The 19110-nt window shown below is 43.4% G+C and overlaps 1 protein-coding gene across 1 annotated transcript in view; it reads left to right on the forward strand.

Annotated features, from left to right (window-relative positions):
* The window catches only part of LOC108785392 (contactin-associated protein-like 5), a 283646-nt gene that overhangs the window by 220926 nt on the left and 43610 nt on the right, over positions 1-19110 (forward strand). The window contains exons 17-20 of the mRNA XM_018554450.1: positions 210-380; positions 7785-8003; positions 9853-10092; positions 11613-11837. Coding sequence (XP_018409952.1) covers positions 210-380; positions 7785-8003; positions 9853-10092; positions 11613-11837 — 855 coding nt within the window. The remainder of the gene's footprint in view (positions 1-209; positions 381-7784; positions 8004-9852; positions 10093-11612; positions 11838-19110) is intronic.

Below are 19110 nucleotides of genomic sequence, written 5' to 3' on the forward strand. Positions count from 1 at the left end.
TTTTTTTTTTTTTTTTTTTTTAATAGAGTAGTGGAGGAGTAGTGGAGGAGAAGCATGCATGCAAATATTTGTATTACTATCGGTGTCATTGGGGAGATTCACCCTCTTCAATTGTCATGGTACCAGTATTCAATGAGATAGAAAGTGATGGGAAATCCGAAATGTTTGCATTTTCTTGGTCTGTTGAGTTTGGTTTTCCTTCATTTCAGGAAATTTTTGGAATTCCGCATCATTCACCACTCTGGCATCCTACCTCTACTTTCCAACATCACATGTGGATTTCAGCACTGACATTGTGTTCTTCTTCAAAACTACCAGCTCCTCCGGGGTCTTTCTGGAAATTATTGGTGTGAAAGACTTTATAAGAGTCGAGTTATTCTGTGAGTATAACACAGGAAAATGGTGTGTATATTTATTGTGGAGAGTCTACCTTGCTGAGGGCTAAAAAGGGGGTTAATTTGGGAGGGCAGATACTTCCCCTACAGCCCTTCCTGTTAAAAAGGGAACACAGGTGAGAGAGGAGAGGGGAGCTGAGAGACACACAGAAAGGTCTGTGTGTGTGGCTGCTCAGACGTCTGTGGAGTTGATCTAGGTGAGACCACCAAAACGCACTACGCAGTGCAGGATTATTGAAAGACTTTTGCTTTATGTTTGCTGAGGAAAGCCTTTTATTTTGCCGTTTTGCTGAAGAAAGCTGTTTGTTCTGTTACCGTTGGGTAAAATAAAAGCCTCTTATTTATATCGGACTGTGTTGCAGAAGCATGTGTACCCCTGGGGTTCCCCACAATATATATATAATTAGAATGTAATTATTTTGTATGCACCATTAAATTGTTGTTTCAAATGCAAGCAGTGTAAATATGTGAGTTTGGCTTGGCATAAGCCTCTTGCAGTTCCTGTATAGGAAAGCCCAGACTGGAAGAGGGAGAGTCAGACCAAGGAGCCAGTCAGCTGTGCTGCAGTGCCAATTTGCTAAACGAGGGACATGCTGCTAGCTGATAGATAGGAGTAGGAGGAGTTGTCTCGTTTCAGAGTTGATGACAGGAGATGTGGTGACTTGTGTGGGAGATATTCAAAGAGCAGGAAGGTGAAGTGGAGGAAGCACACATCCACACAATGATTGAAGCAAAAGCAGGGAGATCCTTGCACTGTAAGTCCTTAGATACAGCTTCCTCTCCAGCACGAAGAACAGTAAGCAGCACAATAGTGATGTCACCGAATCTCACTCCAGATCTGGTGAGACCAGGTGTGTGTGCATTTTTACACAGCAAAACATATTTATCAACCAAACACGAGCAACGTGTCACATTTTCACGCCGTTATGGCGCGTTTTTATGTATTAACGTACGTGCGCGTCATGTAGCATGCGCCATAGGCTACACGCCGCTCTAATAGCGGAATGCAAGTCTCTAAAAGCATATTTCCACTAATGCCATATATGGAAAAATCATGCACATGATGCATATATAATGCTGCTTCACAGTTTAGACAAAAATGGTTAGCTCATGCATTTACATTCCTGCATTCATCAACGCAAGCAACACAACGTGGAGCTAATTTACACAACATCACCTTGCAATTCACGCTTGGCTTTGCACAACACACCTGCTGGGTGTGTACACACTACAAAGGGGTCTAGATTCCACCAATAGATCATGCTGGGAGGGAACACACTACAGAGGTGTATACTTGTTCGTGGCGTGTTTATAAGGTTAGTAAATCAACCCCCAGAAGTCAGAGGCAGCAGTACCTTATATGATCTCATAGTGCAGTGATACAATTATGAGGCACAAGGCACAGAGTAAAGTATGCATGGTATTTTTTGTCCAGGGTAGTGCTTAGGCACAATTACAATGTTTGCATGTTCCCTTTAAGATAGCAAAGCTCCACTTTTTGAGTTCAGGTCGACTTTAAGCCCTAAAGAGTCAGATGATCCAGAATATGAGATATTCAAAGATATGCAAAGCGCTGCCGTGTCCTGTTGGAGCAGATTAAAGCAAATTTACCACGCATGAATAAACACAGCAGAAATTTAAATTAATACAAAAAAATGGAAACAGTGAATACAATTATCATAAATCAGGCAAACTCAGAGGGTGCTAGTCTGCTTTTTTAAGGGAACCTGCACTGAAAATGTATTGAAACTGCAATTGCTGACTTTCCCTTTTGAAAATGCTAGTTGTCTGGCTTTCATAATAATTCATTGGATTCAGTATTTTCAAAGTCACTAAACTGGAACAAGTATGCAAATTAGGAGTGCTGATTTCTCCCTGACTTAAGGCAGAAGTAAAGCCAAACCTTTTTTTGGGGGGCTCTACTTCCCTTTTGGGTCACAGGAGTACATTCACTCCTGTAACCCGAAGTCAGCATATACCAAGCTACTTTCCGCTATCTGCTGACAGCACGGAGCTGCGCCACAGCTGAAAAAGGATTCCGACAATAGTGTTGGGGTGTACCCCGGCTGCCTAAGTGACAGCTAGGGTACTGATAAATATGTGGTAGCGCAGTACCCAGGGTCATCCCTATAATGCAGTGGCCTGAGGTGATAGCCTCAGGCGGCATCTCATTAGGTCATGTGTGGGACAGCAGGCGTGCCTGTCACCCCCTTTCCATCCAGAGCATCCCAGCTTGCTAAGAGCTCTTAGCAAACTGTGATGCTTTCTCTGGCATCCCACCCAGCTCACTGATGTCACTGGTTACCAGGTGTGGAGTGGGACACTCTGGCTGGCTGGCAACCTCGAGTGGCATTGAACCCATCCCCTGGAACTACTCTGGCAGTGAGACGTCTAGGGACGCCCCTGGTTGTATTAACAAACCCCCAATGTACTAACTCTTCACTCTGTACTAACAAACCCCCAAACCCACCCCAGATCATGTATCATGAGCACCACCCCAACCCCTTCCCCCAATGGGCTCTGGCAGTGAGACGTCTAGGTACATCCATGGTTGTAGGCAACCATGCTTCATGTTACACCCTAAATATGTAACATGAAACGTTCTAAAAATCGCGCTATGCCTTTAAGGCAATGATTTAGTTTATATTGGTTTATTTCATTGTGCCAAATATAGGAAGATTGAATCAGTAAATAGCACAAGGAGCCAAAGCACTAAGTTTAATGTCCAGTAACAAAAACCACCAATTAGAATCCATCCTATACTGGTGTGACCTCATCAGAGTGGATTCTGGTTGGCTGCTCTGGACAACTGCGCATAGTACTATGCTTCTGCTGATGTTAGTGCTACTGTATAAGGACAGCTTGCATTAACTTATAATACTCAATCAGCAATAATTTTCCATTATTTCCTAGCCTGAGGTTTCTCTCTAATCCTTTCGGCACAATGGTTACAGAATGTCAATAGGCTTCCCCGGCTCGGGCATCATTGCCAACAGCTATTTTATTTTTGACTGTCTCGTTTTACATCATAATACAACGCGAGCATAGAACAAGAGCCGCAGCCTAATACGGCAGGAGAGCGGGGAAGTTGCTGCAATCATGAAGTAAATCCTCTCTCTCTAAGACCGCATTGCATCTGACTCCTTACATCCATTCCAAGCCCGTCTTCTTCCTGGACAGCGCGCCTCTAGAGAATTGTACGAGAAAAGCCCCTCCGGGCTACAGAACCCCATCTGCACCGTCTACATAAAACAGCACTTCGCTAATGACAAGCAAAAAGTTGCAGTTACTTCTCTGACTTTGTGCCGAGTTAACTCCTAACGCCGGCCGCAATCAGCAATTATAACTCTCATTTATGTCTGTTTATTTTATTTAAAATTTTATGTCCGCAAAAATGAAAAACCAATTGAATTGGACTTTGATGTGCAATTATCATTATATCAAACCTCATTACGGAGCGATTAGCTTCCTTGAAATGTATCATCTGTTTAATGAGTTTAAGGGCCTTCAGGATGCCTTTTATTGCTGCCTACGCTGGAGATGTTTGAACGCAACTTTAGAGCTATACATTTCTTTTTTTGGAAAGTTTTGCCAACTAGGTCTACATTGGAAACTCATTTTGGAAAATAAAAACTTGTTTCAGGAGTCAGGTTGGGTCGCCACTACAGCTTCTGCATTAAAATTAGATTTTGTAGGCGTGCATTTTAGCCCTCGCTGCTTTTAGAGCAAATTTTGCTGCAAATTTTTATGTATTTGTCCATGTCTTTGTAGCATTAAAATGTGAAAATGCCAAAAATTGACCCTAAAACACATCCCCTGCAATTCATAAAGAGTGGCACAGATGCTCTTTGGTGTGTCTGCATCGCCATATGACAAATGTCATGTCGAGAATCGGTTGGTAGGATGTTGGCGGCCTCCCTGCACAGCATCATTGGTTGCTAGGACACAGACCAGGCTGCCTGCATCCTAGCAATGAAATACTCTGTCTAATGAGGCTCCTAGCAGTGTCTTTGGTAGGGATGCACCGATACCGTTTTTTCGGTATTGAGTATGAGTACCGATATTTTTTTGCGGCACTCGCCGATACCAAATACCGATGCCGGAAGTCCCATTAAGGAAGCCGGGCAGCCTGTAATGATTTGCCACCAAGTGACGAGGGAGCATAAAGCCTTCTTCCCGGCCAATCAGGAAGCCGGGGGGATGGGTAATGACTTGCCGTCTTGCTTCCTGGATGGCCAGTTTCCCGACCAATCAGGAAGCTGGGCGGCAAGTCATTACACGCTGTCTGGCTTCCTGATTGGCCGGAAAGCCAGCCCCATGCTCTCTCGTCACCAGGTGACGAGGGAGCATGGAGCTGGCTTCCTGCTGAATGAGGAAGCAGAGGGACGAGTCATTACCTGCCTCCAGGCTTCCTGATTAGTCTGAAAGCCAGTTCCATGCTCCCTGCTGCCTCCCATTTTTTTTTTAAATCTAATGTCACTTTGCTTGAATGAAAATTTGTCCACAAACGAAAATTTGTACAGACTACCGCTGACGAATTTTGTCAGAAATTTTCATAAATCCGGATTCGATTTCATTCCTCATTTCTGTCATTCAGAGATTTGGAAACATCCGAATCTCCGAATAACGAATCTTTCCGAAACTAATTGCTCATGTCTAATGTAGGGGGACCCATGCTTTCCGTGGTGGAACCTCCCTTCTCTAAAGGTCACCTTGAAGAGCTGCTGCAGCCGACCCCCCCCCAAAAAAAAAAACTTGCAAGCACCTATAAAAATCTGAAAACATGAGAAATCAGAGTATCACAACAAGGTAAAATGTTACACAAAATTAAGGAAAAGGATGCACACATTGTGAATATTTTGCGGGTCAAAAGGACTAACGTGTGCGTCTAAGCATCGGTTCCGGAGATTCAACCAGAGCCGAGAAGATGTGACGGCGCTCAGTTGGGAGTCTTCCGTCTCATCAATAATACCGCCAAATTATACACATTATCAGCAGCTAATTATCTGGCTGTCTGTGAGCACAGATAAACTGCCGGCGTGTGAGGAAATGTCAGGACTGTCATCTTCACACCTTTTGGAAATTCAGATTCGGAAATGGATGAGGTGTTAACATTGCAGCGCCGAGCTTTGAAAACACCTGGCGTAATGGACAATGTAACATTGAAACTCCCCTTTTATTCCATGTATTAGAGGTGTGATGGACACGTTGTGTCGCTTTCTAATCCATTTTCTGCTGATCAATCCCTGGAGACTATCAATATATAATGTAGCTTTGCCCATGTTGAAGCTTTGTGCGCTGAGCCCCATGTGAGTCATGAAGTGCACTGTCCGCTACGGCAATAGTGCGCTGGTGTACCATTCAAAAAAAAATCTTTCCTAACATAATTTTTCTAAAGATGGAAAAAGAAAAACTTTTAGGGCTCATTCACACCATCACACGTTAACACACACACACCATGGTTGGTTTTTGTGCTGTTCATTTTAACACAGAGGGTGAATAAATACTGACAATGGTTATAATCCTTGTCAAAAAAAGAAAATTGTCTATGCATACCAAAAACAATTTGTCAATGCATACCAAAAAAAAAAAAATGGGCCATGCATACAAAAAAATAAAAAACATTGGTCATGCATACTGTATAAACAAAAGGTTTGCCCATGCATACAAATAGAAAATTGGCTATGCATACAAACAAATGGCCCTGCATACAAAAAAATGTGACTATGCATACAAAATTGCTAAGCATACCAAAAAATAAAAGTCCATGCATACAAAAAAAACATTTTGACCATGCTTTAATGATGTTTTGAGTTTTTTTTTGTTATGCCATAGTGAGAGAGATGCTCCCCGCACCCCACGTACAGCATTCAAGCTATTTAAAAAAAAATTATTATTAATTTAGTAAAGTGTCTTAACCTTTCAGTTCATTGTTGGAAGAGATACAACCTGAACAACAATCCAGGCAGCCTGATGGACGTGTTTTCTAAATCTTGACGTTAACGATTATTATGCGTTCATGTTTAATTGGCGCGTTCCTACATTTTCAAGCTGAAATCACGTACGGTGAGATGACATCAGCGCGGTCGGCGAAGACTCGCAACTCGTAAGAACACAAAAAAAAAAAAATAACAATGTTGCTGCATCTGAATAATAACCTTTCAGAACGGCACAATAATAACATAATGAACACAATTTAACAAATGGAGGCAAGTCGGAGAGGATTTATCTGGTGATTCGTTCTGCGTGGGAGGAAGAAAGAACATTTGGGAGTTAATAATTTTTTCATGCTTGATCCTTCATAAATTGCTCATCAAATGCTTTATGTTGAAGTGTCAAAACTGAAGACGGCGACGCAGAACTCTCTGGAAAGTCATTTAAAAGTTGGAAATGTTTTGTGCGTTTTTAGGATATTAAAATCTTCTGACGTTATCCAGGAAAGGCCGACTTCAGATGGCAATTCATCTCCTTTTAAGGCAAACCTACCATCAGGGGCGTAACTAGAAATCACAGGGCCCCATAGCAAAATTTTGGATGAGGCCCCATGATTTCTAGTTATACCCCTTGCAGAGCCCACTCGAGAATCTATGGTAGGCTCTCCAAGTTCACCCTCAGGTGGGCTGGTTGCACTCCTTACCTGTCCGCCTCCTCTTCCTCCATGGTCGCTGATGGGCCCCGCCTCCTTCTTCATTATCGGGCCCGCCTTCTTCTTTGTCACCGTGCCCCACCTCCTCCCCTGCTGCCGGCCACGGACCCTGCCTCCTCCTCCACTGCTGGATCCAGCCGCTGCTGGCACTCATTGACTCTGTGGAGAGGAACGCGCTGCTGCACAGATTACTGTCAGTGATCTGAACAGCGGCGTGTTCGCCTTCAGCCGCCAGTGAAAGCCACCAGCAGAGGATCCCATAAAGACCCAGGCGGCCCGCACAGCATCTGGCCGGGCCCCACTGTCCCCCGGGCCCCATAGCGGCCGCCTGGGTCGCTATGGTGATTGTTACGCCACTGCTTACCATGAGAGGGGTGAGGGGGGGTGCTTGCTGCCTGTCTGCGGCTTCAGAACTGTGTGAGCCTCTGACCTGAAGCAAGCATGCTGCAAGTGAGAAATCTACATTACTGTAATGGGTCAGTGACTCAGAAAAAAATCTGCAAAAGACCAGTACAAAATTTTCCATCTCGTCAAGAGTTTTGGCAAAATGTATTGGGGGCCGGTTACTATTATTATTTTTTTCGTTAGATTGCACAAGGAGTGAGCGGCAAGGTATAAATAAAACATTACTTAAGCAAACAAGGCCTCGCCAAAATTAGTTCCATGCACTCAACAAAAAAATAAACATAATTCAATGAAAATAGTTATTGATCGCGGTATTGATTGCCTTGTGTACTTTACAGCTCCCTACCAGGTGACATTTTCATTCGATGCGGGAAACGGGCCCATGGAGGTTTCTATGCAGTCCGTCACGGCCTTGAATGATGGTCAATGGCATCACGTCAGAGCCGAGAGGAATATTAAGGAATCCAGCCTTGTTGTGGATAACCAGCCGAGGAAACTGGTACAGACCCTGTTTGATGGGCGTCCCCGACCGCTGCTGAATGCTCAGCTCTATGTGGGTGAGTCCGGATTGCGTTCCAGTCATTTCACATCAATTCAGATTTCCACAACAGTCCAAAGGATGTCTTTTTCTCTGACTTTCTTTTTTCTTTTCCTTTTATTTCCATTCCTTTTGCCGTTCCTCTCATTTCATTTTCCTTTTCTCTTCCCCTTTTCCTACTTTCTTTTAATCCTTAATTTCCTTTCCCTTTCCTTCTATGATTTTCTTTTTTACTTTCCTATTCTTTCACTTCCCCTTTACCCACCTTTTTCCCCTCTCCTCCCTTCTTCCATTTTTCTTTCTTCTTTCTTTTAATCCTGCATTTCCTTTCCCTTGCCTTCTCCCTAAATGTTTCTCTCTTCTTTTTTTTTCCTTTCCTGTTCTTTCCCTCCCTCCCTCTCCTTTCTTCCTACCTCCATCTGTCTGTCCTTCCCTGCTTCCACCCGTTCACCTTTCTTTCTTTTTTTCTTTCTTCCTTTCTTTCTTCCTTTCTTCCTTCTCTCCTTCCTTCCTTCGCTCTCTCTCTCTCCTTTCCTCCCTCTCCTTCCTTCCCTCCCTCCCCCCTTCTTTCCTTCCCTTTCCTATCCTTTCCCTTCCTGTAACCCTTTCCTTCCTTCATAGTTCCCTTTTTTCCTTTCTCTTTCCTTTCCTTTCCCCTCCCTTTCATATCCTTCTCTTTCCATTCACTTCTTTTCCCTTCACCTCACTTTCCCTCCCTTCTCTATCCTTTCCTTTCCCTGCCATCCTTCTTTCCTTTTCTGTCCTTTTATCTTTACTTTCCTTTTTTCCCTTTTCCTATTCCATTCTCTTTACTTTTCCTTTCCCTTTAATTTTCATTACTTTCTTTCCTTGCCCTTCCCATTTCATTCATTTTCTTTTGCCCTTTTCTATCCTCTCTCTCCTTTCCCTTCCTTCTGTTTTAGCTTCGTTCTGTACTTTACAGCCACATGTTTGTAACTTCCATCCAGGTTGGTTATTTTTGTTCAAGTGGGTTATGACACGCAGCTATTCCCAGAATACAATTGATATGCGGGGACCACAGCACAGCTGAGTCATATGCCTGAGGAACAGAAATAAATATCTCTGCCTGAATATCAAACATTCACATATTAAAATTAGAAAGTTGAGCATATTTTAAGTAACATCGTCAAGTGTAACTATGGGTTTTTTTTTGTAAGGCTAATAAAAAATCTCCACCTTTACAATTTAAAGTGTACCCGTACAAGGGAAATTTCCGGTTCCCTTATGCTAGCCATACACATTAAAGTGACACTAAACTCCGGAGTTAAACCTTTAAAATACATTCGGGTACCTTCACTATTTATAACAATGTATCTTATTTGTGTGTCACTCAGCTGTAGATCCTCCAATCATCTCTGAATTGGTGCTGACACTGTCCTTCCTTCTGGAGGGGGGCTACTTTTCTTCCCCATGGTCCCTGAGTGTGTTGTAAAGTAGTCACCGCTCCAAGCTCACTCCCGGGATGGACTACCATCTCATGTTTAGTCTACTGATTTGTATTGAGATTTGAGTCAATCCCGGGGAGGGCTTGGAGCGGTGACTACTTTACAACACACACAGGGACCATGGGGAACAAAAGTAGCCCCCCTCCAGAAGGAAGGACAGTGGTTGTGACAGGACAGTGACAGAGGTTGGAGTATAACTCCCCAAAACATGTTGCCTTTTCTAAACAATATGTCTTTGAAATAAGCTTACATCCAGACATGAATATTATAGTGTGGCACCTCAGTTCTAGACTCGCTTATCATCCCACTTAGCTGTCAGTTTGTTTTGCAGATGTCTCCCCACCATCATTATCTTCTGCATGCATTGCTATCAGAGGCTGACTGTGACATTCTGTTCTGTAGGAGGGACGGTGTCCAAGCAGAAGGGTTTCCTTGGGTGTATCCGCTACCTCCATCTGAATGGACAGACCTTGGATCTGGAGGAAAAGGCCAAAGTGACCTTAGGGATCAGGCCAGGGTGTTCCGGCCACTGTAGCAGTTATGGGAACTTGTGTCACAACAATGGCAAGTGTGTGGAGAAACGCAATGGATACATATGTGACTGCACAAACTCCGCCTTTGAGGGACCCTACTGCAAGAAAGGTGAGGTTTGCATTGTCATTGGTGGAATAAAGCAAATAGACATACACAGTGTTTCCGACAGCATGTGGGCTCAAGGATGATGCCCTGAATGATGCCTGGACACAGATGGCTCTGTCCTTCTGGAGAGAAAATCAAATGAAGGCATTGCCATGGAGAGTCCTGTGATCTCTGTGAGAGATAATAAATGCAATTACCAATTACTTCACATGCATACTTATGAAAAAACATCTGTTGCCAGGTTCACTTGAACTGTTCAAAGGTTGTGACATCATCATGGGAGGTCGTGTTAGTGGAGGGAAGGTCTGTGAGATTCACGCTCTATATCAGTTCATTGAAATGAAAATCCAAAAATGTTGAGTTGTCACTGGAACAGAAACAGGGGGCACATTCTCCAATGGGCAAGCTTGTTGCAGTCGTAACTATTAAACAGGGTTTTTCCTCACTTTGGAACTTCCTGTTGTGTCTACACATCTGGAGACAAAAGGAGGGAAGCACACCATAATGTCCAAGGCTCTGGAGGAGGTCCTAGGTGGGACATCCTTGAAGTTTGGCCTGGAACAATAAAGTTTTACAAGTGTTGAACGCTACAGTGTGCTGTTGGCTGTTTTATCTGGATGTGTTGACCGTTTGGGGTGAAGACGAGCCACTGCTTGTGTCTGCACCTGGTCAGTCGAAGAATAAATAGAATATAGAACTTAAGATCAACAAGAAACATACAAACAGATCGGGAGTTAATCTGATATAAACTGACACTGTCGGTTTACATCTGACTCCCCATAGATCGACGTGGGGTCCGACAGTGTTGGTTCTTTCCTTCATCACAAGAAGGAGGAAAAAACTGGATGGACACGGATGTCACGTCCGTGGACGGATCCCCTAATGATCAGCCCCCGTGAAAGGGGCCTTACTCTATCCAAAATTAGGGGAAATAAAAGTTTGGGCCTTAGATATACTTTAGGGTAGGGTTTGCACCAAAATGTGTGTGTTGGACGTGACTCAATGCAAGTGAGTTCACGTGAGTTACGTTACCATGCGTTGCATTGGGTTTACGTTGAGTTCCTTTTTTTTGTTTTATTTTGGGGGGTTTGTTTTAATTTCACATTAACCTATATAAGGTATTAGTTCTGCCTTGCATTGATGTCCGTTGAGTTGACGTGCATTAAGCACACGTTTCACTCTTTATTTTTAGTCTCCAGGGCAGTGGACATCAACGCAACAAAGTGGTGTGAACTGCTCCTATTCACACACACATTCTTTTTCAGTTGCCAATCTGTAACCAATGCATCTTGTGTGAATGGGGCCTTAATGAACAGGTTATGGTGCAGGGGGGGGGGCAGATATATAGATTCCAAGATTCCAATTGTTTTAAACCGTTGCTTATGAACAGTAGACAAAGTGTTCATTTGTTGATTTAATAAGTGTTCATTGTAAATCCATTTTTTTAAGGAGAGTGTAAAGATATGTATATATATATATATTTTTTTTTAAGATTACCGTTTGTATTTCTGTTGTCTTTCTAGAGGTTTCTGCAATGTTTGAAGCCGGGACCTCGGTCACCTATGTTTTCCAGGAGCCCTATCCAGTGTCCAGGAACAGCAGTGCATCAGCCTCGTCAATATATGCAGATACAGTGATATCCAGGGAAAATATCGCCTTCAGCTTTATGACAGCACAAGCTCCGAGCCTCTTACTCTACATTGACTCCTTCTACCAGGACTACCTGGCCGTACTGCTCTGCAGAAATGGTGAGTGTATTAAGGAGAACTGTACAGCACTTTGTGGATTACTGGATTGTAGATGTTTATAAGATTATGAAGTGGATGTTTGTGATGAAGAAACCAAAAGATCTTTGGCTAGACTTTGTTATTAGATCATGGATAAGTAGATGAATTGAGTTTGGAGTATTGCCTTGTTCTTCCCTGTCCCTGAAGTGGCCCTGACAGCCCTTAGGCTCAATTCACAAAGCTTTGCACAAGGATATGGATCTCTATTTATAACTTTCATCTCTCACTGGAGGCAGCTGAAAGTAACTGTCACTTTTCTTTAAAATAAGCATCCATATCACAATGTTTTAGAACAATGAATTGAACGTCTTGTAGGCAAAGTTGCAATCATCTGGAGAAGTTTATGCTCAAATGGCAATGGTATTGGAGTTGCTGTTGTGGCCTGGAATGTGGCACAGTTGTTTAGAATTGGGGAAAAGACCAGAAGATGAAGTTTATAGATCGGTGGTAGCATTCAATGTTATAAGGAATCTGAGAAACACTGCAGCTTTAATACAGATGATGAAAGTGTGTTGTCTAACTGCTGGAGCAGCTGTGAGCTCTTCTAGCCATTGTAGAGGTGAGTGCTCTGTGTTGGGTCCTTGCCTACCAGCTGGTACAGTCTGGCCAAGTGGATTCCTTGTGCTTGTTTTTCTGTTTGATCTAGAGACCAATTCCCTGTTCTTAAGTAAACAGAGACTGTGTTTAATGTCACAAAAGCATGTTGTGTATCTGACTGGTGCCATGTAATCGTGGTTTGGCGACATGCATTATTGGTGACAAACATTTTACAAACGTTTTGGCTCTAAAACTCCATGACAATTCTGAGAATCCAAAAATAAGATTACCAGCCTTTGTCACATTGTTTTTGCATGGTAACATTAATCACTGTGGGTTAGAACAGACAAAAAGCCATGAAGTAATTTTAGGTGTGGTGGGTGAAGAGTGCCTAAATAACGAATCACAATGCTTTAAACTCAAACTGATTTTGGTAGTAAAGTAAAAGTATATCCAATCAGTTTAGGGGGTCTGAAGCATCTCTTTTTTCCAGAGCTCTTATGGTTAAATAAGGTTAGATTGACACACTAGGTTCTCTGGCTTGGCAGCTGTTCATCCCATGTCCCATGGCTGTGAGTCAAATACTGTGATATCTCTGAAGGACCTACATTAGGCTGGTCCCTGCAAGAGTTGAGCAGCCATGAGTCTGAAATGAGCCCTCAACACTCCTACCAAGCCGAGTGTCAGCTTGAGGTGGGGTGGGCTTGGGATATGGTCGTGAGGGAGCTCCATACATGCCTTGCTTACAGCTCCCTTGCATTCCCTGTAGAGATTCCTGGACAGGAGTGATGTCACATTCTGGCTCCAGGCACCTCTTCAGGGCATGCAAGGGAGCTGTAGAAGCAATGCACATATGGATGGAGCTCCTTCACAACACAGCAGCCCACATTGGACCCCAGGCTGAGGATCCAAGCCAGTTCTCATAAGGTGGGGGGACTGGGTGGATCTTTAAAGAAAAAGAAAATTAAAAATGTTTTTGGAGTGTGTGTGTGAGAATGTCTGTGAGAGATTGTGTCTGTGGTTGTGTGTGTCTGTCAGTGTATTTGAGAACCCGTTCACACTAGTACAGTGTGTTAATCGCACAGTCCCTACTGCGTGTTCTAGTGCGGGAGCTGCGTTGCATTGCCAATCTTTTGAATGGCACCCCAAACGCACCTCCAGCCCACAGTTTGATTGCCCGCACTGGAACACCTGGTACCGCAATGCTATGCATTGCAGTGTGGTGCGACTTGCGTGGCAACCTAATGACCAAGGACAAATGTGGGTCCTGAGGTTATACAAGTTGAGAACCACTGCTCTAGACCCTTCAACCTTGGATCCAGCATCTGAGGGAGTACCCACACAGTCATACAACAGCACTCTATATGTCCATGCCACTAAACTAATTTTTGACCCTTCCTCTTTTTCTCCACCCATGCAACCAGGAAAAAATATTAATAAGAGCACCTGTCTGCTGGGGCAGCCATTCTCCAGCTTCGACCATCCCAATAATTGCCTTCTCATTTGAGCTCTCTAACATTGACAAGAAGGGCAGGTCATGTGTAAAGTAGAGTCAGATAGAGGCAGGGCTGATAAAGCTGCTTGGGATTCTATTGCAGTACAGACACTGTTTTGTCAGAACAAACAGCAAGGAGCTCACTGGATTTCTTGCAGATCAACAGATTTGTTTGTGTACCTGCAGCATTTCAGCATTTTTAAAGAGTTAAAATACAGGCAAATGCATGTGGTGCAGATATATATTTTTTCAGACATATGCATCCATAAAAATAGGTGTTAGTATTGATGATACACAAAGCGTCTGCTTCCATTGTGATGGGATGACAGGTAGACATTAACTGCCGCCTTGTTCTTCGCGGATATCATACAGCGAGCTGGCATTTTTCAAGTAACGGCATAGCAGAGTGAGCGTCGGGCTCTGGAGCCTGCGGCTTACGAGATAAATGCATTAGTAGCTAAGTTGATTACCCCATCAACCGACAAGCTGAGAACATCCACATAATTCCGTCCGCCAATCTCAAAACTAATTTGTTTTTGTGACAATTTACGCACTTTTCTTGAGTCAGAATAAAAAAGGCTCCGAACAAGCCGGAGATCTGTTATTTCATATCACCAGATGCCTTGCCAATGAGCAAATTTACCAAATAAAAGTCCCCAGAGGGAGGCTGCTAATTAAGAAACAGGTTTCCAACCCAGCTGTTCAGAATAGCAAATGTTGGCTTTTTCCTTCTCTTCCCTTTAATAAGTAGCTAGAGTGTTTTTAAAAGTGCACTCCAGCCAAAACAGAGAGAAGTAAGTGTTGGAGAACCATGAAGGGGCTCCTGGTTTCCTGCTCAGGGCTCCAGTTCTTCATCCAGGCATTGCTGTACCTGTCTTGCAAATTCCTGTCCGTGATCGAGTAACCCCCTTCTTCGTATCTCCTTGTAAAGACCTAGTGCTAACAAGTCTTTCTCAGCCACCACTTAGATTAATACCTGTCAGATATGGTGAGCTTGGTTATGACAGCATGAGTACAATGACACTGGAACGAGTCAGCACCGGATGTTAGGGATTTGGGCTTCAATGCGCACAGCCTCTTGGTAATATTGATCTATCAACTGCTGTCTTGTTTTTAGGTTATCCGGTAAACTAGAGTAAATTTTTCATGAATAATTTTCCTTTGTAGAGTTGGGTACATCTAGAGATGGGTGGAGATGGACTTTAGTGTATGTGTTCAGTTTTCAAATGAATGACAAGAGGAAATCACTGAGGCATTTGGAGCTTCAGGTTTGTTGTATTGCTACACATAGTTACAGGCTGACCATCGCATTCAACCAAAAGACAAAAATATATGCAATGAAAACTGTATCCACAAAATCCTAAGTGTGCATATCCAAAAATCCAAGGCCAAAAAATGCACCCTGCAACTAAGTCCTATTGTGGGCTGACAACGCACGGCATTTTTGTGGAATGAATGGCGTCAGCCCTGCCCAGTGCCTTTTGCTAATCTACTCATCCACTCTCAGGTCTCTAAAGGTGCTCATACACTGCGCGATTCTCGTACGAGAATCGCGGGAAATCCCGCGATCGTTCGATAATCGAGCAGTGTATGGAAGGCGTGTGACCGTTTCTACTGTACGGTCGCACGTCTTCTGTCGAACAAGCAGGCTGGAAAACCCGCCGGGAATCGTACGATTCTCGGTGGGTTAGTGGCCTGCTTGTTCGACAACCGCCGAACGGGCCGGTGTGAGCACGCGCACACTGCCCGTTTGCAGTCATCAGAAGCCCGCCCCTCATTGCAGTCATCGGAATGTACGATGTGCCCGTCCAAGATGGGCAGATTGTAAGTTTTTTTAAGTACTTTACAACCCTCGCAAGACAAAAGTCTTGCGAGGGTTGTAAAGTGTATGGCCACCTTACAACATAAAGGCAAACCATTCTGTAGTCCATTGTAAGAACTACGAAGAACTGCATTTTATTGCACTGTTTTTTATTTCATTGCTTATCATCATGTGCTTGGTATGCTCATGACAACTAGTGGTAGATTAGTGCTACTACAGCTTAATTTCTGCATGCATTTGGTATCTTCCATTTAGCCTCCCTCAAGTTTAGTGTTAATTTGTACTTTCTTCTAGTTAGATACTCTTAGCCTCTCCTTCCTAGTTTCTTTTCACTTCTTCCTCAATGTGTTAAGAGGGTTATGTTCGTGCTGTACAAGGCTTCATATAGAAATGTCTTTCCACCTCTGACTGTATCCAGTTCAGTTGTTTTGGGCTTCTTCCATTCAGCCTCCATCATGTTTAGTGTTAATTGGTACAATCTTCTAGTTAGACATTCCCAGCCTCTCCGTTCTGGTTTCTTTTCACTTCTTCCTCACTGTGTTAGGAGGGTTCTATACACGGTTTTACAAGGCTTTCAGATAGAAATGTCTTTCCACCTCTGAGAATGACAAGGAATCACATCCTCTGTATTGCCAAGCCTGGATAAACTACATTGTATTCTACTCTGAAAATCCTTGGGGAGCTGGACCCAGCCTGTGGATACTATCAGCTCATACTATCCGTACAGCCTAGTCTCAGGAGGTATGTGCAAATACATAAACCAGTGGTTTAGACAGAACAGATGGTATTTAAACATGACAGCATTGGCCAACTAAGCCGAGACAAGCCATGGCAAGGTTTCCCACTTGTTAAAGTGAACCCCTCCCGCACAGTTCAGTGCCTAGTGCGGTTAAGAAGGTCCTGTTCATGCTGTACAAGGCTTCAGACAGAAATGTCTTTGCACCTCTGAGAATGACAAGGAATCACATCCTCTGTATTTCCAAGCCTTAATAAACTACATTGGATTCTACTCTGAATCTCCTTGGTGAGTTGGACCCTGCCTGTGACCATCAGCTCAGTAGTTTGTCATACTATCCGCACAGACTAGTCTCGGGATGTATGTGCAAATACACAAATTGGTGGTTCAGACAGAACATATGGTGTTTAAACATGATAGAGACACTTGTTATCTGCATGACAGCATTGGCCAACTAAGCCAAGACAAGCCATGGCAAGGTTGCCCACTTGTTAAAGTGAACCCCTCCCGCACAGTTCAGAGCTTAGTGCTGTGTAATTGGAGCAGAGAAGATCTCCTTCTGACATTACGGACACTAATAAAGTGCCGGAGGAGGATTTTATCTTGACTTGCTTGACTCCCCAAAAGAAACCAGCAGGACGTATTTCGATTCCCAACTACAACTGAAATAGCATGCTCGGAAGCGATAAGAAATTAATTAGGACGATGCTTCTCCTAAATCTCCCAAAAAATGTTGTGTATACAAAAATGTCTCACAACAATTTGTCCTCGGTGGCGCCAGTAATATTCGCTAATGTCTGTTCTTTAATTAAGTCCTACCTTAATTATTTTTTTCTTTGAGCTCATTAATGCTCCGTGCTCAAAGACATGAGCTTGTTAATAAATTAAAATAGCGTTGTTAATCAATTTAATTGTTTAGCTGTACAAAATTTTCATCTTGGAGAGCGTTCTCTAATTCTAACTCTGAATGCTGAACAACCAGGGAATTTATGAGTATTTTCTCAATGAGCTGACACTGTGAATTTTTATACAAAGACGTTACAGACAAGGCCTGAGGTTTGAAACCTATTCCAGTGCACGTCCCCATTTCCACTTATGGTTATAGGTTGCTGGTATAAATGGTTGCTGGTATAAATGGTATTAACAAAGCTTGATAACTTGCAGTCCAGAAACAAGTGCTAGCAATTTGGTTTCTTTGTGATGACGTTATCCACTTATTTTGGGCTTCTTAGGGATCTATAGTGTATTCAGGTTCATCCAGTTGGAAGGACTATTATTCTGCATTGCTGTGTAATTTATTGCTGGAGTTTGTAGTCCTCTATAGGTGATTATATTATAATTAGGGATGCACCGATGCCGGTTTTCGGTATCAAGTACGAGTACTGATATTTTGCTTTCGGTACTCGATACCGAGTACCAATACCGGCGCTTTTGCAGGCATGAAGCCGGCTTCCCGGGCAATCAGGAAGCCAGGTGGCATGTAATGAGATGGTGCCTGGCTTCCTGATTGCCTGGGAAGTGAGCTCCATGTTGTTTGGCCAGCTCAATTGTGATTGGCCAGGAAACTGGCTTACCAGCCAATCAGTATTTAGGCGGCTCTCCGGCCAATCAGGAAGCCGGGCGTCGAGTAATGACCCGATTCCCGGCATCCTGATTGGCTGGGATGCCGGCTCCATGCTTATTGGCCTGGAAGCCGGCTTCCCAGCCAATCAGCAAGGAGCTGGCTGTTCGGACAGCTTGATGTTGATTTTGCCGGGAAGACTGCTTCCCAGCCAATCAACATGGAGCTGGCTTCCGGGACCAATCAGGAAGCAGGCTTCCTGATTGCCCGTGAAGCCAGCTCCATGTTCCCCTATGGGGAAGGTATCAGATTAAATACTCGGTATCGGCACCAATACTTATACTAGTATCGGTGCATCCCTAATTATAATAATGCCATCAGCTATAGAGGACTTCAAATCCCAGCAATACATTATACAGCAGTGCAGAATAATACTATTATTCTGCATTGCTGTATAATATATTGCTGGGATTTGTAGTTCTCTATAGCTTGGCGGAACTACCTGGGTCGCAGCAGTCACAGGAGTGAGCTTGGAGCGGTGACTACTTTACAACACACACAGGGACCATGGGGAACACAAGTAGCCCCCCCTCCAGAAGGAAGGACAGTGTCATCACCAATTCAGAGATGATTGGAGGATCTACAGCCGAGTGATACACAAATAAGATACATTGTTGTTCAGAGTTAAGGTACCTGAATGTATTTTTAACATTGCACTCCTGAGTTTAGTGTCACTTTAAGAGCTGCACATATCCTGCCATGGAAATGTATATAATTATAAAAAACAAAAAAATAGATATTATTTTCCTGCTCAACCTCAGAACCCAGTACAATGTAACAAGTTAGATTGACCCCCCCACCCCCACCTCCCCCGTTTATGACAACATGTTGCACACACAAAGCCTATGAAGAAAATGTACTTGCAATTTGCATCTATTGTCGTTGCAGAGCTGGTAACAAATGTGGCAAATTGCAACTTTGTTTCCAGTCTATTTTAGAAAGAATCCCACAGCTGTACCTGATCTTTATTTCCTCTGATTTCCTGATGGGAGATAGGCGGTATTAGCTGCAACATTAATATAT

Source organism: Nanorana parkeri, unplaced genomic scaffold, assembly GCF_000935625.1.
Source record: "Nanorana parkeri isolate BGI_ZX_2015 unplaced genomic scaffold, ASM93562v1 scaffold159, whole genome shotgun sequence".
Classification (NCBI taxonomy): Eukaryota; Metazoa; Chordata; class Amphibia; order Anura; family Dicroglossidae; genus Nanorana; species Nanorana parkeri.